The sequence below is a fragment of the Thunnus maccoyii genome, chromosome 17 (genome assembly GCF_910596095.1).
Source record: "Thunnus maccoyii chromosome 17, fThuMac1.1, whole genome shotgun sequence".
NCBI classification, from domain to species: Eukaryota; Metazoa; Chordata; class Actinopteri; order Scombriformes; family Scombridae; genus Thunnus; species Thunnus maccoyii.
In genome coordinates this window covers 18,300,762-18,321,974 of record NC_056549.1, presented here as the reverse complement: position 1 = coordinate 18,321,974, position 21,213 = coordinate 18,300,762, and the positions used below count along the sequence as shown (strand labels likewise).

Genomic DNA, 21,213 nt, shown 5'->3' with positions numbered 1-21,213 from the left:
TTATTTTTATCTCTTTATCTTTTATCTCTCTTCTCTAATGTTGTGTCTCAAACATGTTCTCTTTTACTCCAGGAGTTCTTCCAGGGTCTGGAATGCCATATGATCCTCACCCAGACATTTTATAGTAAAGTGTCTGGTCTGGTAGCACAGAGGGAAAGCCAGGCCCTGGAGGAGACCATGGCCTTAGCCCACAGTGTGCTGAAACAGGCCCACAGGAGGGGAGTGGAGCTGGAGGGCATACTGGAGGTGGGAATGAGTGAATAATAGAAGGATGGGGGAAAGGAGCAACTGATATATAGCAGATAACAAAGTTGATGACAATACACAAATATCAAATAAAGCAACATGTGGGACTACAATAAATAACAGACTCTATCCTGTCTCCTGTCTTGGCCAGTCATGGAGCAGGCTTGTGGAAGACTACCAGGCTCTGTGTCGACAGCTGGAGTCTGTGGAGTGTAGCATCCCCACTGTGGGTCTGGTGGAGGAGACAGAAGAGAGGCTTATTGAAAGGATTAGTCTCTATCAGGTAAGGGACAATGTACAGACTGCACACACCTACTCACCCTGAAAGCTGCGGTTGTGCATGCTTGTTTGAATATCATATTTTAACTCTTTTCCATCTGTTCTCCCCTCGATCCTCTAGCGTCTGAAGGCCAGCCTGACTGAGCATCAGCCCCAGTTGTACCAGGTCCTGGAGGAGGGCAAGAGGCTTCTTCTGTCTGTCGGCTGTTCAGATTTGGAGAACCAGTTGACCCAGCTAGGAGAACACTGGCTCTCCTCCACCACCAAGGTCAACAAGGAGTTACACCGCCTCGACTCCACGCTCAAACACTGGAGCAGGTCAGGCTCTGGCAGTGGACTGAGTTTCTTTTGTTTTCCAGTTTGTCTTTATTCTTTAGAAACTACAAAATTGTGTCAGGTATCAAATCTGAAATCAGTTACATACTGTAGGTCTTTGAGATTTGAGATTTTCTTGGTTTTTAATTATCTTTGGGACTCATGCAGGCTGAATATAGTTAAAAGTATATCTTAAATTGTTAATATGTTACCCTCTGTGTATGTAAATCCCAGGTACCAGAGTGAGTCAGCAGAGTTGAGTCACTGGTTGCAGTCAGCTCTGGACAGGCTGGAGTTTTGGACAACCCAGTCTGTGACTGTGCCTCAGGAGCTGGAGACTGTCAGAGACCACCTTTATGCCTTTCTGGTTTGTTAAGTTATCAAATCAGCATCAAATATGTACCACAGAACTAATAATAATGTCTATACACAATATTCAGATTGGTTTAATCAATGTATGATAAAATTACAACTTTTTTTTTGTCACTGCTGCTTCTGATAGGAGTTTTCCAAAGAGGTGGATGCTAAGTCATCTTTGCGTTCATCTGTGCTGAGCACAGGCAACCAGCTTCTACGTTTAAAAAGAGTAGATACAGCTGGTCTGAGGACAGCGCTGGGCCACATCGATACTCAGTGGGCTGAGCTGCTGACTCGTATTCCCGTAGTACAAGAGAAGCTACACCAGGTCTGAGAACAGCACAGACATTGTAGATGAACAGTGTATTTTGGCTTTTTGTACCATTGTAACCCCTCTGCTCGCGTCCCTTAGTTGCAGATGGAGAAGCTGGCATCACGACACGCTATTCTAGAGCTAATGAGCTGGATCTCTCTCATGGAGAACATCATCAATGAAGACCAGGACAAGATTATGGAAGCTGTAGGCTCAGAGGTGGTCCAGAACTTCTTGCAGAAATATAAGGTACAAAACAGTTTTTTTCTGTTCACACACAAAGACTTCAGTAGTTGTACCATTCTGGTCAAGCTCAGAAGGGTCAATTCCCTCTTCCTGATCAAGTCGTATTTTGTGTCATCTGTATTTCACAGGGTTTCCGCATCGATCTGACGTGTAAGCAGTTGACTGTGGACTTTGTTAATCAGTCAGTGCTGCAGATCAGCAGTCAGGATGTGGAGGGAAAGCGCAGTGATAAAACAGACTTTGCTGAGAAGCTGGGAGCCATGAACAGACGATGGCAGATACTGCAGGGACTCATCACTGAAAAGGTAATGTTTAGTCAACATTTACATTTAAAATGTTTTCTTCTCGTATTCTTACTTTGCAGTTTCTGAGTTGTGAAATATTTCTGAATTGTGTTCGTATTTTAGATTCAGCTTTTGGAAGGACTTTTGGAAGGTTGGTTAGAGCATGAAAATGGAGTCCAGGCCTTGAAAACCTGGCTCACACTACAGGAGGAGAAACTGAAGAAGAGACACAGGATAGAGGATGTAGCATCGGTGCAGAATGCACTTAAAGACTGTCAGGTAGGAGTACAGCACGGCCATGAATACCACACACAGAGTTTTTATAAATGTTTTATTTCCTAAAGTAAATTGTTGTTCTAACAGGAGTTGGAGGAATTAGTGAAGGAAAAAGAGAAGGATCTAGAGAAAGCAGAGGAACGAGGAAACGCACTCATTCAGGATAAGAAAGGAGGAGCCTGCTCTGTTGTCAAGGAGACCCTTAAAGGACTGAACCAGTCCTGGGCTAATTTGGATCATATGGTGAGCATCTCTGATACTTTTTTTTCCGAATCCCTTATGAAACTCTCTCATTATGCTCTAAAACACTTAATTTGTCACCCTTACTTCCTATCAGATAAGTCAGATGAAGGTGAGCCTGCGGTCAGTGCTGGAGCAATGGACACTGTACAGACGAGCTGCGGAGGAGATTAATGGTTACCTGATGGAGGGGAGGTACTCTGTGTCCAGGCTGCACCTCCTTAACGGGTCTCTAGAGGCAGTAAAGCAGCAGGTGGAGAGTCTGGAGGTGAGGAGTGCAGAAACTAGGCAGCCCTCTTGATTTTGACAAAGTGGCACATCCTGAAAAATCTATTTATGGTGCAGAACTGATGCAACAATTGTTGAACATTATTGTGGAACGTAACATCTGCACAGTGTTCAAAAGACACGTTAATCAGTTTTCCATGAGATTTGTCTGCCAACAGTGTATGTTGAGTAATATGTTTATCTAAATACTGAAAATGAAATGTAATCATTTGTCCCTCAGAACCTGCAGGAGGAGATGGATAAGCAGGAGAGCAGTCTGAGGAAGTTTGGCTCCGTAACACACCAGCTACTGACAGAGTGCCATCCATCTGTGGCTGAAACACTCAACAGAGCCCTCCGGGACGTCAACATTAGGTAGCTGGGATAAAACAATTTTTGAAAAATGTGTCCCTGACATTGCAGCCGTAATCCTTAACATCATGTTTCTCCTGCTCTGTTGTAGGTGGAACCGTCTACTAGAGCAGATCTCAGAGCAGTTAAGGAGCAGTAAGGCCTTGCTGGGCTTGTGGCAGCGCTACAAGATGTTATACGGCCAGTGTGTGACAGCAGTCCAGAAACAGGAGGAACGTGCTGATCGCCTGCTGAAGAGCGCCACTGACAGGGAGATTACAGAGGAGGAGAGCAGCGTCTGGATAAAGGACTGCAATGTGAGTAGAGATGTAATGTAGGCCTCCAGTATATGATTGAGTCAGCGTTTTTAGTCGATGGGTCAAAGTCAGCGCTTTAATCCACTTTCTTTTATAGTTTTTGGTTCTAGGATCCAGGTTTAATGTTAGTTCATAAATAAATCCAACATTTTTTGTGGTTTGAAATCCGCATTTTTGATTAGAGCGTGGCAGAATACTGAAATTCCCGGTACGGTGTCAGTCTCATTTGGTTTGTAAGGAATTGTGAATAAGCTCTGAAACAGCTTGTCAGCTCACTATACGGATTCACAAAGCCTCTATCCCCTCTGCAGAATACCAAACTGCACCCTGTCCTTTTGTCTGCTTGAATGTGGATTCACAGCACAATCTAACAAAAGCCTTTTGAGAGGGAGACTGCAAAGGGAAAGACAGGCCCCTGATTTACACTACAGGGGTCCCCCGGTGTCACGCTGGGCTTGTAGAGCTGTGCTGGGTGATGTCTAGAGACATGCTGTCCTAATACTGTAAGCAAGCGGTTATTTTGACCAAGGATCACTGATGGAAACAGTTTTGTTGTGAACTGTTTTCTTTTTATTTGAATATACTAAGGCAACATACAAATAATGTAGCCATGGCTGTCCAGTTAAACAGTTGTAACAAAGGATAATAATAAACAGATTAATAATGAATAATACAAAAGCAAATAAGTGCAAATAAATAAAATTAAAACACAGGTATATAAATTAAAAGTGCTTGATAGAAAAGCAAAACTCAGTAAATTGAACCAGAATGTCAGGGTATACCTTGATGTACATAATTTGTTTTTAAGACTTTTTCCATTGTTGTTGCTTACCAAAACCCACAGGACACACAACTCTTGTTTCACTCATCCTAACACACTTACACACAATAGAAACCCTCTCAAAACCCACTGGATAAACATCAAAATATTAACAAAATGTGTCTTGCTTCTCCTAAATTATGACGTTTTGGATATGATGAGTTTTCTTTCTTTGTCTTTGCATTGAATACGCAGTCCTGTTCTCTGTGTGCCATTAGTGTCGATAGCATAGATTCAGTGATTCTCTTCCTAACCTGCCACTCTGACATTACTGTTGCAGGAGTGCCTTGGTGATCAGGATTCGGTGCAGCAGTCCCTCCAGCAGCTGCAGGCTTTAGGGGAACAGCTGAAGAACCAAGTTGACGCCTCCTCCTCTGCAGCCCTCCAGTCAGACCACCTGTCACTCACACATCGCCTAGCAACACTAGAGCACGCCCTCCACAGGCAGCAGGAAGTACTTCAGGTAGAGTCAGGAGAGCATGGCCAGAATGACGTACAATCTATCACTTGAACACTGTGCTCTCTGTTATTTGTTGTTTTTCTCACTCTGATTATCTGGCTATTTCTAGTCTGGATCTTCGGCCTGTGAGGGTTTCAGAGAGCAGTTGGAAACACTAATTCATCAGGCTGAGGAGGCTGAGGAGGTGCTGAAGGAGTCTGACCTGGTTGGCTCACCAGAGCTCAGTGTGATTCAGACGCGTATGGAAAAACTCAAGGTACAAAAAAAAAACGCTGCTTCCAGTTCTTTGTAATCAAACGTTCTCTCTCTTGACCGTGTTTGGTCCTGAGATGTTCCTGCTAACAGTGTCTGATAATGTGTTCTCAGGTTCATCTGTTGAAGCTCAGTAGTCTGTCTCCAGACTTGGAGCGTGTTAATGAGTTGGTGTACAGGCTACCAGTCAGTGACAGAGATGTTAAACGCCTGCAGAGCCTCAACAGAGCCTGGGCCACTCACTCTGCTCACCTCACTGAGAGGTTCAGGTACCCAAACACATTACATGTGATCATAGTCCTCATTTTTATGAGGTTTTACACACAATAAGTCATTATAATGTATAAAAAACTACAAAAAAATGATCAGAGGAAGTTTTGCTCTTTACAAAAAGTCATAAAGCACATAGTTAGAAATGTAAGTGAGTAATCAGTAAAAGTCCTTATGTTTTTAGCTTTACAATAAGCCATTAGTGAATTCTAAAACATCTTTAACATGATGATCTACAGCTTTTATTCAGGGTAGTAGGAGTAGTTATAGATGGTCAAACAGTTCCTGTGGCGCTTATGTATTAATAAAGAGGTTGTTAAAAAGACAAAGCAAGCTACACTGGCTTTGTAGAATGTATATGCAGAAGTATCCTTCACTTAAATAAGGACTTACAACCTGGCAACTCTCAAATTCCTTTAATTTTATAAAGGTTTATGACTGATCAGTAAAACATAAAAATTATGTATAAATGATTAATAAAGTCATAAAAGTTAATAGTAAAGTTCATCTCGTGTGTTCCTGTTGGTGGTGTTCCTACTGTTGACTTCTTCTGTCCCTCTCCAGTAAACTGCAGGCGGTGCTGCTCCAGCATCAGACCTTCCTCCAGAAGTGTGAAGCCTGGATGGACTTCCTGTCTCAGACTGAACAGAAGCTGGCTGCTGAGATCTCAGGCAACTACCAGAGTCTGCTGGAGCAGCAGAGAGACCACGAGGTCAGAGAGATAGTGTTTGTAAATGGTTGCTTGTGTGCTTTTAATGAGAGTGAATGATGTGTACTAAAGGTTGTTGTTGAGTGTGTACAGTGTTGATAATGATGTATTTATGTGTTTGTACACTTGCAGTTGTTCCAGGCAGAGATGTTCAGCAGACAGCAGATTCTCTACTCTATTATTGGCGATGGGCATCATATGCTGGACCAAGGACATGTGGACGACAGGTAAAGACAGACAATCTTATTTCACATTTTTACCTATTTGATGGAAATATGTATCCAGTTGTGAGCAACATATGTGCTCAACATGTAAACCATCAGGCATTTGAACCATGTTTGGTTTCATACAGAGGCTTATTAGAACCTCTTAATTACAGGATCATTGAAGTGTTTTATAACTTGGATTCAGACTGAACTAATGAACTAGTAGATGTGCAGTTAGATTTGTTTATTCTAGTCTTCTGCATGTGAGAGTATCTGTGGATAGTGGACATGAATAGTATTGTGTGGACAGTTTTATGTGCTGAGATAAATACCAGTTTGTTGTGCAATTTTTTATTTTTCTATTCTGACTTTTGTCCCACTAACAGAGATGATTTCAGTGTGAAGCTGGCCTTGTTGAGCAATCAGTGGCAGGGCGTAGTGAGACGGGCCCAGCAGCGTAGAGGCATTATTGATAGTCTGGTCCGCCAGTGGCAGAACTACCGAGAGATGGCAGAGAAGCTGCTACGATGGCTACAGGAAGTGACACGTGACCCGGATGTACATCAGCCAGGAGAACCAGTCGCTCTTCAGCAGGCCAGAAACCTGTTAGATCAGATACAGGTAGGTTACAAAACAATGGAGGAAGTTTTACTGAACTTATTCAAATTTCTTATCTCCATTGAAATTAGTTTATCTAAAATATTTATGATTTTATTATCTCTGTCAGTCACAATTCTGATCAAAATTAACTTCGGGTAATAGCAGGTGGATTAGGTCGGGGATGATTTCAGCCACTGATACTCCTACTCAGTCTCTGAAGTAATTATTTTTTCATAAAACTTATTAGAATAGTTTGTATTTTTCATAAGATCACTGAAAGAGGACCTTGAGCTCATTTAAATAGTTGCTCATCCATTGAAATCTACCATATGCATCTTCACAAACATATACCCTATTTCAAACTACTCCTGCTTGTTTTCACTCTGTAATTAAACACTTAATTAACCAAAGCAAATCAAACCCCCCCCCCCCCCCCCCGCTAACAAACCCTCACTTCATCTCCAACCTTAGACTCCTTTAGTTAACCTGTACCCCCTCTGTCCACTGTCCCTGTCTGTAATCCTGCAGCTGAGGGAGCGAGTGCTCCAGAGGCAGCAGGGAGGCTACATCCTGACAGTGGAGGCTGGGAGGAGCCTGCTGCTATCAGCTGACACCAGGGCCGAGTCCACGCTACAGACAGAGCTGATGGAGATTCAGGAGAGGTGGAGGCACGCCCACCACCGCCTGGACCAGCAGAGGAGGGAGCTACACGGCTTACTCAAGGTCAGTCTGAACTACACCTGGAAAAATAGTGAAGCTTCATTCCTTCTTCTTTTGTGGCTTGTTGCTCTCTTTATGGCAACTTAACATACAGACTGCATCGACTTTAAGTTTCAATTTACCCTAATTGTTTCCATTCACTGTTCCTATGCTGATTGTCATGCAACATTAGAAAAGTTTATTTTTTTTAAATATAATTACTGTATAATGGCAATTTTTGAGGGTAAAAAGATCAAAGAGTGCAGTATTATGGGACATACTTTGCTACTGAGTTGAATCTGTGTTGCAAGCTAAACTAGAAGCTGTGTCTTAACGTGCTGCAGAGTTACGGTGCTGTGAAGGGTGCTGAAGGGCATTGGCCCACCTGAGCCCTTAATTAGCCTGCCTAGTTGCAGAGCAGTGAAACCAGGTTATCATGTGAATTATGCAGCATTGCACCTCAAGTTCTGTCAATAAGTAAAGGACGAAGGTAGAGCACATTCGCCTCTGTTGTCAGATAAATTACTAAGCATCATATAAACGTGTGCAAGCAAATCTGCACACACCTTCATGCTTGGACAGTAAAAAAAGACACACATGTTCAAAGATAAAGGACCAGCCCAGGGAAAACATCTACATAAACACACACACATGCAGGCTGTGGACACTGTGCAGTGAGCTGTAATGATTTACAGCTTGCATGGTAGATTTCACAGGCTGTGATAGCGTCCTGTGTTGAATGGGGAACAGAGTGACGCAGTTTATGAGATGCATCCGGGAATTTTTTTTGTCGAAGTTGGTTCTCCCTTCCTCCTGACCTTATTCTCCTATGATCTTAGTTACTCTCTCTCTCTGTCCTCCTTTGTTTGCACTTAAGAGGACAGCTACTGTAGCTATTCTAGTCCAGCCCTGGGTGCTCTTTCACCATGACTCTTGCTTCAGGTATGCTATTTTTCTGCAGCATTTCTTACCAAATATTACCCTGCTTCAACCTGAATTGGACTCTTATTCAGATTCTAAAAATAGCTGTAATCCGCGCCCTTTGGAGCAGAACCTCCCTCTTTTGTTATGAAGCTGTGTTAATTCTCTTCTTTGGTGGTTGGGCTTGTGCTGTGTCACTCTGTCTCATGGTATTGCATTTAGAGTGCAGAGCTAAGTGGGCTATCTACAGCATGATGATTGATATGGTCTGACTGCAGCCTCGGTAGATATGTGGATGTGCGTGCGTGTGTAATAATGTGTGTCAGGTTATGATTGTGTATTCTCCAGCTTACTCATACCGATGCTGCAGCAATAGCAGATTCTCTGAGTCTGAAAAGATCTGCAATCTGTGTGGGTTTGTGTGTGTGTGTGTGTGTGTGTGTGTGTGTGTGTGTGTGTGTGTGTGTGTGTGTGTGTGTGTGTGTTTTCTGCTCTAATTCTTGTTGTTTGTGTGTATAGAACTGGGAGCGATGTGAGAAGGGCATAGACGCGTCACTGGAGAAGCTGAGGGCCTTTAAGAGGAAGCTGTCTGTGTCACTGCCCGACCACCACGAGGAGCTACACTCAGAGCAAATCAGATGCAAGGTGAGGAGAATATAACACACACACACATACTTTCTTAGATATTTTTTTGCATCAATACATATACTCCTCACTTAATATCCCACTGTCGTTTCCTCTTGTATACATTATGTACAGATGCTTGTTCTCTCTTTTTCCACACACTCATGCACACACAGACAGACAGACTTGTCCTCATTCAACCCCCTTAATCTGGCTGCAGGGACAAACAGATAAACAGTAGCAATGAAAAAAAAACTTTATCTCTCAGCTGCTGTCTCATTGTGTGACCTTGTTTGTTCGGTTTTCAGACTACTAGTTATATAACACTTTCTCCTGTGGAGGAATCACATTTCTGGTGTTTATCTAATTGAAAAAATATTTTTTTATATATATAATTTGTGGTACCTCATATGTGGTTTTTTTTCCTGTTAATTTGGTTAAAAAAAAAAGAGCCTGTCCTAGTAAAGATTTAACAGTGTAGTTCAGGCAGAAATGATGCTGGAATGAACAAATGAGGATGCTCACATCATCCTTGTTTGCTTCCACAGTAATCAACTCTGATTTGTGTGAGAATTCACATCATACTCACTTGCGGTTTGTGTTAACCACTGGACACTGTAAGTAGCCATGTTTCATGCATGACACATCCTCAGCTCCTCAGGGAGAAGGAGGTTGCTGCGAGTGTAGCAGCACATAGTTAGCATCAGCTGAGGAGAGAGAGGGGGTGGGGTGAGAGAGAAAGAAAGAGAGAGAGAGAGAGAGAGAGAGAGTGTGTGTGCGTATGAGAGTGAGCGAGAGAAAGCATCCCTGCTTGCAGTGGGGGTGTATATATAAATGTGTGTGCGTGCATGTGTGTGCTGCCTTTTGTGCGTGTTGCGCAATGGAGACATTCTCCGGGTCCACAAATGATTACACCGCAGCAAAACCATCACAGTGACAGAGGAGGAGGGGATGCAAGGTTGGATGCCTCTGTTACCTTATCCTGCCTTTAACCTTCAATATAGCTGCTATATTTTCATTGAATGCAACATTTCTCTCTTATTTTTATGCTATTTACAGAAAACCAGTATGGGATCTTTGCATTTAGAATAAATCTTTTTTTTCTTTTTTTAAATATTCATGTCAGTTTGCATTTTTTCTTTTCCTCATTTTAATTTCTAAGGGTGCAGCAGCTGCAGTTGAGCAAGATGTGCTTTTGATTTTCCTGCTCTGTTTGACTGTGTCTGTGGTTGTAGGAGGTTGTACACTGATATTAAAGTATCTTTGTATTTATTCATATTTCGTATTTACTCTTGTCATGTCATGTGGATGCAGGAGTTGGAGAGCAGCGTGGAGGGCTGGACCGATGACCTCACTTCCTTGTTCGTGCTGAGGGATTCCTTGGAGGGCGTGGTGAGCTCAGATGACATCACTGTCCTACAGGAACGCCTCCAGCTGCTACAACGCCAGTGGGAGGAGGTCTGCCACCAGGTAGATGCACACAACACCCACATGCCTGTGATTTTTTTTACTTTGGTGTTTGAAAAAGCCAGTTTTACTTTGTTTCCCCAATATATATGGTTTTGTTCTGTGTATTCTAAGACTAATATTTAATTTTATTACATTCTAGGGTATATCCTCACTTTAAGGCACGCAGTGGATTTAATTTAACTGTCTTTTGCCTTTTACATAACCCAGATAGTTGAAGCAAACACAGGACAGGTGAAGTAATCCATGTTAAAAAATGTTGGCTAGAGCACTGTGTATATTCTTATACACTACTGATCCTTGCTGAAGATAGTCAGTGCTAACAGCTGCAGTACATTTGACAGAGTTAGAGCTCAGCTGTTACTAATTTTCCACATCGACGGCTAACACAGGCGTCACAGGACAAACTGTTATTCAGTTGTGTGTTATTGTCAGGGGCTGTTTGGATAAGACTGAAAGGAGAGTCAAAGCATTAAATAATGAGTCTGTGATACATTATATTTTTACATTTTATGTCTTCATTTTATCTTTCGCCAGTTCTCTTTTCATTCAATTACTGCCAAATTCTGTCACATCTTTGTGATGTTTTAACTATTTTTCTCTCCTCGTCCCTCTGCTTTCCTTTTCTCCTTCTTTCTCTCTCTTACTCCCCCACCCCCCCCCCCTTCCTTTTTCCTTTCTGTCCCAACAATACCCCTCTGCCGCCCACTCTTGTCCCCTCAGCTTTCTCTACGCAGGCAGCAGGTGTGTGAGAAGTTGAATGAGTGGGCGGTGTTCAATGAGAAGAACAAGGAGCTGTGTGAGTGGCTCACACAGATGGAGAGCAAGGTCTCTCAGAATGGAGACATCAGCATTGAAGAGATGATTGAAAAGCTGCGCAAGGTGATTTCAGCACACATCTTATCAACACAAAATATGCCTGAAATGCACATAAGTAGAAATGAATGAACAAAAAAAGTGCTTGAGTTGAGTTTGGATTGTTTTGAATTTCCAGGTCTTGACTGATTGATGTATTTGCCCATGTACTGTATTTACTGCACAAATAACACCTAAAAGTTTATTTTATTTTAGCAATATAATCAGAGTAAGCAATTAACCTAAGATTATTATAGCTTGTAGATACTTACTGTACTGTATAATAAGTTTTTTTTAATAAGTGCTCATATGTTTAAATTTAAAAAAAGAACAAAAGACAATTTCTAGCTTTCTGATTAAGAGTTAGAAAAATTCAAGTTAAGAGTTTCTTGTTATTAGACTGCCTGATTTGAATACAGTTATATGATATTAAATATTTACTTAGCAAAAAGTGCATTGCTCTGAAAATAACACCACACTAACTTTTGATGGGCTAATTTAGTCTCATCTGCACAGTTATATGCACACACACACACACACACACACACACACAAACTTTACACCACAATCACACCTCTGTGTTAACCTGCTTGGTGTCTTCTCCCTCAGGATTACCAGGAGGAGATCAGTGTGGCCCAGGAGAACAAGCAGCAGCTGCAGGTTATGGGTGAGCGGCTGGCCAGGTCCAGCCAAGACAGCAAGGCGGCCGAGATCCAACACAAACTCAGCAAAGTCAGCGAGCGCTGGCAACACCTGCTGGATCTCATCGCTGCCAGGTGGGTGTACAAGACTCTTAAAACCATGTGGAGAGTGTTGCTTGATGGCAGAGATTGTGTGGTTTCTGTCAGGGGTAAGAGAACACTGGCAAACTGGAAAAAGAGAGGAACCAGTTTAAATCAATATCAAATATTACTTGTACAGCACATTGTTTCCTAAAGTGTATCAAAATGATGGTTCAGGGTCATAAATAAAGTCACTAATTGCACGGATCATAGAAAATATGATTTGGATGGACATAAGATCAGAAGTGATGTTTAAAAGGTGCAAACATGTGCATTTAAGCGTTTATACGCATTGTCTACCTTCAGTTTGTTCCCTGATGAATGATGGTAACCATGACTTTAATAACTAGCACTGAGAAATTGGTCTCACACACAGGCAGATGACATCAAATTTTTATTCTTCTCAATGAAATCAGTGATTTCTCTTTACTCCACACAGTGCATCACTCCTCCTTGTGGAGAAAGGTTTAAGTTAGCAGAGGCACGTCTTGGCCTGGGTTTGTTCCAGTGTTGTCCCTCATGACACTCCAGGACATGATGAATTTATTTTCCCACAATTCTTCTGAGGCATTTCCTGAGTTCCCTGCAGGTGTCAGAGGGGCTTCCACTCAGTTGAGCTGCAAACTAAGCAAAGAGATTCACATTCCTCATCCCTCCTCTTTTGTGTCTTTCTGCCTTTTTGGCACTCTGGCCCCTCATGCTTACCAGTTTTCTGTCGGGTCAATCCAAAATACTTTGAAATTGCTTCAAACTAGTCAGCAACATGAGTCATTCTCATTTTTACTTTGATTTAATATGAAAAAGATCTTTTTTTTGTGGAAAATTTAAACAACATATTTCTGTTTTGAATTGAGTGAGCTGATCCAAACTTTGACTCCTAGCAACACAACTTTCTCATCCCACCCTTCCCCTTGAGCTGTCCGGCTGTCGCCCGCTGGGACTGTCCTGGAGGAGGGAGGAAGGGGAGGACAGACCTCATACGAACAGCTGCACTCCTTTTGTTTTTTATATCCGTCCATAACTAAAAAAAAACAACAGGACAGACGGTTTGTAGCTGAAAGAGAGAGCGGAAAACGTTGCATTTTTATCTTGTGGATTAATTTATCGACAACTTCTGGATTTTTTTTCAGTTGAAACAAGGATTGATTATTCTCCTGCAAACATATTTTATCTAGAAGACTTTCCTTCTTGCGGTGCACTATCATCAAAGTTTACCAACATGCATGGAACTGGCAACCTTTTCTTCTGTTGACACTCCTTCTGTGTGTATTTTGTTCATGATATTGTGATGCAGGCCAGCTCTGCAGCACATGCCTCTGACTGTAAGTCTCCTTTTAGAAACAGCAGTACTTGTCACTCTCAGGCAGTCACAATCTCTCACATACACACACACACACACACACATATCCACTCACGCCTGTTTGGGGTTCTCTTTTTTTAACCTTGAAGAGCAACAGTTGATAAGTCACAGTTGTGCCACCCTGCCACTACCTTCTGGCCCCTCCCCCCTATCCACAGACAGAGTTTAGAGAAAGTCCCATGTGGAGCACGAAGACGAAAGAGAAGAGTGTTTTTACTTCGACACAGAAACGCTTCCTGCCGTTATAACGTTGTCCTTGGGAATTTCGCGCCCCCATGGTTTTGGATTTAGGGACGGATAATATGGCAGGATGCCCAAGCGAGGATCTGCCAGAGTGCGACTGCGATGTCAACAGGCAGGAAAAATTTGAGAATTTATGTTGGAGCGGTTAAGACAACACAACAAAGATCTGCAGTCTTAAATAACAGCTAACTAGCCTCATGTACCTACAGTACAAAGTTAATTTTTCTAATGCACTTTCATGACTATGTTATGTTGTGTTTGCAGAATCAAGATTAAAAGTATTTAAAGTATCTCTACTTTACTTTTAGAGGGCTGCGTCTTTTTTCTGCAAGATTTATTTTATGTATTTTGTTTTAGCTTCATGGTTGAATGCAGATCTGGTTTAACTAGTATGTAAAATATACTTTTTAGTGTTATTTTAACCAGTCAGGTCACACAGGACAGTACAATAAGTTCCAGACACTTGAGACAATTGCAGAAGTGTTTAGTTAGACAGTAGCATCATTTTCTGATTGACAGTGTGACCAACCTGATGCAGTGAAGCGCTGCAGCCTTGTACAACAAGTTGAACAAACACTTGTAAATATGATTTATTTGTAGTTTCTATTTGATCAAGGACTGCTGCGTGCATTGGCTCGTGAGTGAAGCTATATAGTCTTATTGTTAATTTACTGTATCCTTCAGTATGTTGCATTGTGAGATACTGAACAGCAGGTTTAGGAATTTTGAGAGCAGCTGATAAAGAGCACAACAGAGCTGCAGGATAGCAAGTGAAAGTAGCGCCACTAGATGTATCTGTTGTTATCAGATTTGAATAAATGGCCACCACCGTCTTTATTTATCAAGTCCGTTTGGTGAGACAGTGAGAGTTGCATTGCTTTGCAGGGTGAGGCGTTAAATGTTGGCTGGACAAACGTTTGTAAGAGTTGGCCACCATGGATAATCTAAACATGTTTCACATTGTGCAGATTACAGTGGTAAGGGGTTTTAAATGTCAGGCTTTCGCAGATCCAGAATGGTTTCCAGTTGTTGTGCAGGGTTCAAGTGAGGTTTCATCACTTCTATCTATACAAAGCTTAAAAATATCTGCTCAGATCAGAGATAATCTCATACTCATATTACTCTTCTGCTTTGTTTTAGCAGAACATGTTTTTGTTATTTTGTGTCCACAATGTGAATAGTAACAGAGTCTTCACACCCTTTTTTTCTTCAATTACCCTTCCATTATACAAGAACCACATCCAAAGTTGCACTGTGTCCAATCTGTGGTTCCTTATAGTGAATTAAAGCATTTTCCTTGTTTACATGTTTTTTTACCTGCAAAAATCAAGAAACTTACACTTTGCTGAAGATGTTTTGTTTTATGCTTCTATAAATTTCCACATGTTCCCAAGCTTTTAAAACTGAGGGATTTACCGGATACATTTACAGTATGTTTTATTGTATGTCGTCAGATTGACTGAGCAACATGTGCAAGAATCTATCAGCATATTTTCCCTTTGCCAGACTGTCTCCCTGTCTGTTTACAGCTGTCACATGTATGACTCTCTCTCTCTCTCTCTCTCTGACCCTGTTTTTCTACCAGGGTGAAGAAGCTGAGGGAGACCCTGGTGGCTGTGCAGCAGTTGGATAAAAACATGAGCAGCCTGCGTTCGTGGCTGGCTCACATCGAGACTGAGTTGTCCAGGCCCATCGTCTACGATACGTGTGACGACCAGGAGATCCAGAGGAAACTCAACCAGCAGCAGGCAAGTGGGACAACACACAGACAATCAGAAAACTTTACTTATTAGAGGAATAAAATATTGTAAAGCAAATTATCTTCAGCTAAATAATACTGTTACTTATCTTTGCAGCTGATACAGTGAAAATAAACAAATATAACAACCAAGAAAACAAACACATACTGTATGCACCTGCAGTTTCACAAACTCCTGCAAAGACACAACGTGCATGCACACATACATGGAAAAAAAAAAGAATGTAAACAGTTAGGGGGAACGAGCATAACTCACAGTATGATTCAAACAGAGTTGGTGGAAAAGGAGTGACATTGAAGCACATGAGGAAATCATAGCATGACTCATGCATACATCTGTGTGCTGTTTGTTTATAGCTACTGTAGTCTACAGTCAGTATCAGTATCCTTCTTGCTCTCAACATGCCGTTCTAAATCTAGACTGGATTCTAAGACCCCACTGACCTCTTTACTCTCCAGACCTAGTTAACACAGACTGACTGGCTTCTTACTGTGTGCTTTTGGGGGGCATTTGTTGAATTGTTTTACTGTGCAAAAAGAGCATGCATTTCAACATCAACTGTTTTCAGACAAGCACATAATACTACACATATAATCTTTAAGTGCTGCAAAAATCTAGTTACTATTCTGCACAATGTTCAGGAGCTGCAGAGGGACATAGAGAAGCACAGCACAGGTGTGGCGTCTGTGTTGAACCTGTGTGAAGTCCTCCTCCACGACTGTGACGCCTGCTCCACAGAGACGGAGTGTGACTCCATCCAGCAGGCCACCAGGGGGCTGGACAGACGCTGGAGAAACATCTGCGCCATGTCCATGGAGAGGAGGCTCAAGTCAGTGCCTCTTGGATAAATTCTGTCTTGTATATGATATTCACATGCAAACACGATCTGAGATGAGGCCCCATCAGCCAGTGTGAACACACATCAGTTGATGACATGAATTCCCTCATATCTGAATCTTCTCTGTGCAGGATTGAGGAGACATGGAGGTTGTGGCAGAAGTTTCTGGATGATTACTCCAGATTTGAGGAGTGGTTGAAGACTTCAGAGAGGACAGCAGCTCTGCCTAACTCCTCTGGAGTTCTCTACACCGTCGCAAAAGAGGAGCTCAAGAAGTTTGAGGTTTGTTTACTTCAGATTTATTAGCAAAAAGAGAAAGTAAAATACAGCTGAAAGTGTGTCACTTACAAGAATATACAGAGCCAATGCATGTCTAGTTTTACACGTAATGTATTAATATGTGCACACGTTGATGTTTTTAAAGTTTTCTGTCACATGTTAAATTTCTCCATGTTGGCAAAAAGAAGTACAGACAGACACAGTCACTGCAGGGTAGAGGAAACAGAAAGAGAAAAAAAGTGTCTCATGTTACTCAAACTTGTCTGCGCTGGTCTGTTCAGCTGCTGCAGTCCATCACTCTGCACGTGCACATTCCTGCTGGCTGTCTGGTCTGGGCCATTGCCATGTGCCCTATTTGTGCCTGATTGGAAAGTTCATTTGAGTTAAACATAGAATTTCTCAACACATTTCAGTACTGCATTTCAGTCGTTGTTAACTGTTTTTTTTATGCATGCATGTAAAAAATAATAATATATTGCATGTATATTTCCAAGTAAATATGTCCTTTTTTACAGCTATAATTTGTGTGTTTATGGATATGTGTGTTTTTGTCGCAGGCCTTCCAGCGTCAGGTGCAGGAGTGTCTGACCCAGCTGGAGCTGATCAACAAGCAGTACCGTCGTCTGGCCCGCGAGAACCGCACCGACTCCTCCTGCCGACTCAGAGAAATGGTGCATGATGGGAACAGGCGATGGGATAACCTGCAGAAGAGGGTGGCCGCCATCCTACGCAGACTCAAGGTAACATCGCATGTGCACAGTGTTGACTTAATGACTCTGAGGTTTGCCAGTAGTTGTTCAATTCAATGCATTTGGGTCCAATGTAAATACTTCAATTAATTTAAAAAGATAAAGAAACACAGTGCAGTTAAGTATATTTGTGTCTGATCTCTGTTCATGCAGCACTTCATCAGCCAGAGGGAGGAGTTTGAGACGGCACGAGACAGCATCCTGGTGTGGTTGACTGAGATGGACCTCCAGCTGACAAACATCGAGCATTTCTCTGAGTGTGACGTACAGGCCAAGATAAAACAGCTCAGGGTACGAAGGAGGAACACACTGTCTGAATATTGAATATTGAATTAAGTTTGGTGAGACCAGCATGATAAATAACACAACCGAGGTGTGAAATGAAGACTCAATGTTTCAACACAAAACCTTCACTGTAAATTTACAATTTTAAGGTCTTACATCAAATTTGGCTAAACTGTGACAGGAAATATTTTGAACATTTTAGTAGATACATGATTAGTTGATTACTCAGAAGATAGATTATCCAAAAATCAAAATTATTGTTAGATGCGGCCCTCCTGTGCTCTGACCTCTGCGGTGTGTGTGTTTGCTCAGGCGTTCCAGCAGGAGATCTACCTGAACACGGGGAAGATTGAGCTGGTGTTCCGGCAGGGTGAAGCTCTGATCGAGAAGAGTGAACCTCTGGATGCAGCTGTAATCGAAGAGGAGCTGGAGGAACTGCAGAGATACTGCCAGGAGGTCTTTGGACGAGTTGACAGATACTACAAGAAACTCACACGTCTGCCCGTGAGTTACACAGACTCACAGTAAACACGTTCACACAATTCACACAACAGCTGTCTCTCCTTCACCATCTGTGACATGCTGACAACATGTCCGACATAGTTTACCGCTGACAGCTGACAAGGAACAGAGTTTATTAGAATGTAAACAGTCAGTACAACACACATGCTCACTTTAAAGTATCTGCACTGTTAAACTTTTCATTCCTACTCTGCTTCTTAAATGGATTTGTACTTTAGTTTGAAATTCAGTAACCTTTACTCTGCTTGCTCTCCGCCATTTTCTAACATTTTTCTGTCTTTCTCTCCCAGCTGGCTGATGATGAGCTCGATGGTTCAGACAGAGAGCTAGAAATGGAGGAAGGTGGCGACCTCTCTGAGCTGCAGTGGGGCGACTCTTCTCTGCCGCGGACATCCAGCCGTCAAGCGTCGGGTACGGCCGCTCTCATCCGGGCAGACCGCTCGGGCCGGGACACGCCGGCCAGCGTGGACTCCATCCCGTTGGAGTGGGACCATGACTATGACCTGAGCAGAGATCTGGAGAGCCCTGGAGGACGGGGCCACGGAGAAAGGAGCCGAGGGCAAGAGGAGGAGGATGAGTATCTGAGGACAGCTGCCACGGTGCTGTCAGGTTAGTCTGACTTTTCTAATGTCTTAATATATCATTCTATATTTAAATGGGAGAGAAATAAAAGAAAAAACTAACGTAAATTATCTTTTGTAAGGAGTAGAGCCACCATGAGCTTTTATTGCTCTTGGACATAGATTCAAGTTTCTGGAATATGGTATATTCCCATAAGTGTTTCACATCATAATCATACTCATCAGACACTTTGGTGACCCCTTGTGCTCAGTATGGAAACATTCCGATTTGTTATATTTTTACACCCATTTATAATGGATTTTACTTGGACTTATCACTCATCTTTAACTATATTTTCTGTGAGATGGGATTTAATTGTGTATGAGCGGTGACAAGCAATGAGATAAGAAGAACATGAATGTGCTGTTAGCTATACAGTATGGCAACAACTACATTTGCTTAATAGATCTTTGTTGTTGGAATTACTATCGTGTAATTTTTGTGTATTTTTGAAAAGATTGGGGTTGTTTTATTGGTGGAGAAATAATAAATTATCGAGCAATAGATGAGGACAGGAATGATGGGGACATGTGTATTTCTTGTATTGTAATGTGATAACTTTTTGATGTGAAAACAAGGCATCTATTGTACGTTTTTTTTAAGTAAGGTCTCTAAATCATATCTAGAAGTATTCGAGTGAAGTAATTTCTACCACATGTTAAAATTGTAAAACCCCTTTGCTTTAATGAGGAAAAGAACAAATGTCCTACACGAGATTTCATAGAAAATAAAAACAGACGAAACATTAAGATAGTAACAGAAACAAAATCCACAGGCTAAACAGATCACTGGGGTCGAGATCCACATCTGGCATGAGGACATCGGGGCCAGATCTTTGTAAATTAGGACATTTATCACATTCAGTCACACCTACATCATAAAAAGTGTATATTGTATGTTTCTCTTCCCAGATGTAGTTATTCCAGAGAGCCCAGAGGCCTATATAAAACTGACCGAGAACACATTGAAATCATCCTCTGGTAGGAAACAGCAGCACTAATAAGGAATGCTACAGCATGAGTCAGGAGAGCATGCCCTAATCTAAAACGAAAACATGCTTGTCTAATACTACCACACTAGGAAGCATCATTTGAGTTGCATGTCCTTCCATCCAAAATAAAAAAAATCTTTGTATATCAACATGCAAAGATGACTCCATTGCATGCTGAGTTCACTAAATGCTCATCTCATCCACTACATTTGTGTTCTTGTGATTTATTTATGTTTTATTATTTTTTGTCATTCATTTCAGAGCTAATATCACTCTTTAATGTCTTTAAACTCGACCTCTGTGTTCGTCTCTGTCATGACATGCTGTTACTTTGCATTTCAGACTAATGCATGCCATTTTGTCTAAACACTTATCAGCATCAGTCCACACCATCAGCATGCTAATCAAAGTCATCCAGTCATCGAAAAATGTTAAAAATGTTCCTCAGTAGTTTTTTTTGTGGCTTGTGTGCAGCAGGTGAGCCGGGCCAGCTGGAGGCCAGTCTGAGACAGCTGGACCAGGCTCTGGATGCAGGACGGTACCACCTCCAGCAGAGAGAGGCCTCCGCAAACCGCTCCAGCCCCGACGTTGACTCCACATACATGGGCTATGTGAGTCCTAGAATATCATGCTTACGTACTTATAAACCCTGTCACACTAAAGTCTTCAAAATACTAAGTTGAGAGGGGACATGCTGTGCTCCCAAGTCACAAGTAGACTATCGTAGAAAAATATTTGGCTGTAAATCACCATTAATGCTTTCATTTTAAATCCCAGCATATTTAGAATCTGAGTTAAAAAGCACTTATGAGCTGTGTACAGTTATTTATGGTCAATTCACTGTACTGTTGTGGCCATTTTAACTTTTATTTTGGCATCTGTCTTTTCCCCTTTAAAAAAATGAATAATAACAATAATAAATATTTATAATATATATAATATTTATTCAGCACCTTTGATACATAAAATGAGGCTCAAAGTGCTTTCAGGAGAAAATCAAATCAAAGACACAGGTATTAAAAAGAAGACATGAGGGGCAATTAAATAAAAAAGATTCTAGTTAAATCCTGGTTTCTGAACTCTGTACAAACTGCAGCCTCTCAATGTTTTTTTCCCCGTAATCCTGAATAAAGTGTATTACAATAATCCAGGCAAGAAAATACAAAAGCATGAGTCATCTTTTTGGCATCTTCCGGTGTAAGGTAGGGTCTAACTCTAGCAATATCTCTTAGGTGATAAAATCTTTGTAACATTGTTTATGTGTGAATTAAAATCTAACTCAGAATCAAGAATAACACCCAGGTTTTTTTTTACTTCTGACTTGTTCTGTGGTGTCAGACACAGAACAAAGACGTCTCTTACTTTTATGAAGAACCTAGTTCTTTAAAATGTCTCTATCAAAAGATTTA

General features: G+C 41.6%; 1 protein-coding gene across 5 annotated transcripts in view; it reads left to right on the top strand.

The window, feature by feature from the left end:
• syne1a (spectrin repeat containing, nuclear envelope 1a) overlaps positions 1 to 21,213 on the top strand; it is a 149,269-nt gene that overhangs the window by 121,137 nt on the left and 6,919 nt on the right. For 2 of the 5 annotated variants that reach the window (XM_042391297.1, XM_042391294.1), the window contains 32 exons: positions 73 to 246; positions 398 to 529; positions 647 to 843; positions 1,075 to 1,207; positions 1,343 to 1,525; positions 1,610 to 1,759; positions 1,885 to 2,061; positions 2,164 to 2,319; positions 2,404 to 2,559; positions 2,654 to 2,824; positions 3,065 to 3,198; positions 3,287 to 3,491; positions 4,592 to 4,774; positions 4,881 to 5,027; positions 5,138 to 5,292; positions 5,858 to 6,005; positions 6,135 to 6,229; positions 6,595 to 6,829; positions 7,337 to 7,531; positions 8,948 to 9,073; positions 10,367 to 10,522; positions 11,243 to 11,401; positions 11,984 to 12,150; positions 15,345 to 15,507; positions 16,161 to 16,348; positions 16,489 to 16,639; positions 17,194 to 17,376; positions 17,539 to 17,676; positions 17,983 to 18,174; positions 18,483 to 18,801; positions 19,725 to 19,793; positions 20,279 to 20,415. In XM_042391297.1, the coding sequence (XP_042247231.1) occupies positions 73 to 246; positions 398 to 529; positions 647 to 843; positions 1,075 to 1,207; positions 1,343 to 1,525; positions 1,610 to 1,759; positions 1,885 to 2,061; positions 2,164 to 2,319; positions 2,404 to 2,559; positions 2,654 to 2,824; positions 3,065 to 3,198; positions 3,287 to 3,491; positions 4,592 to 4,774; positions 4,881 to 5,027; positions 5,138 to 5,292; positions 5,858 to 6,005; positions 6,135 to 6,229; positions 6,595 to 6,829; positions 7,337 to 7,531; positions 8,948 to 9,073; positions 10,367 to 10,522; positions 11,243 to 11,401; positions 11,984 to 12,150; positions 15,345 to 15,507; positions 16,161 to 16,348; positions 16,489 to 16,639; positions 17,194 to 17,376; positions 17,539 to 17,676; positions 17,983 to 18,174; positions 18,483 to 18,801; positions 19,725 to 19,793; positions 20,279 to 20,415 (5,274 nt within the window). Of the gene's footprint in view, positions 1 to 72; positions 247 to 397; positions 530 to 646; positions 844 to 1,074; positions 1,208 to 1,342; positions 1,526 to 1,609; positions 1,760 to 1,884; positions 2,062 to 2,163; positions 2,320 to 2,403; positions 2,560 to 2,653; positions 2,825 to 3,064; positions 3,199 to 3,286; positions 3,492 to 4,591; positions 4,775 to 4,880; positions 5,028 to 5,137; positions 5,293 to 5,857; positions 6,006 to 6,134; positions 6,230 to 6,594; positions 6,830 to 7,336; positions 7,532 to 8,947; positions 9,074 to 10,360; positions 10,523 to 11,242; positions 11,402 to 11,983; positions 12,151 to 15,344; positions 15,508 to 16,160; positions 16,349 to 16,488; positions 16,640 to 17,193; positions 17,377 to 17,538; positions 17,677 to 17,982; positions 18,175 to 18,482; positions 18,802 to 19,724; positions 19,794 to 20,278; positions 20,416 to 21,213 lie in introns of all 5 variants that reach the window. The other 3 variants (XM_042391293.1, XM_042391296.1, XM_042391295.1) reach the window with 3 other exon arrangements.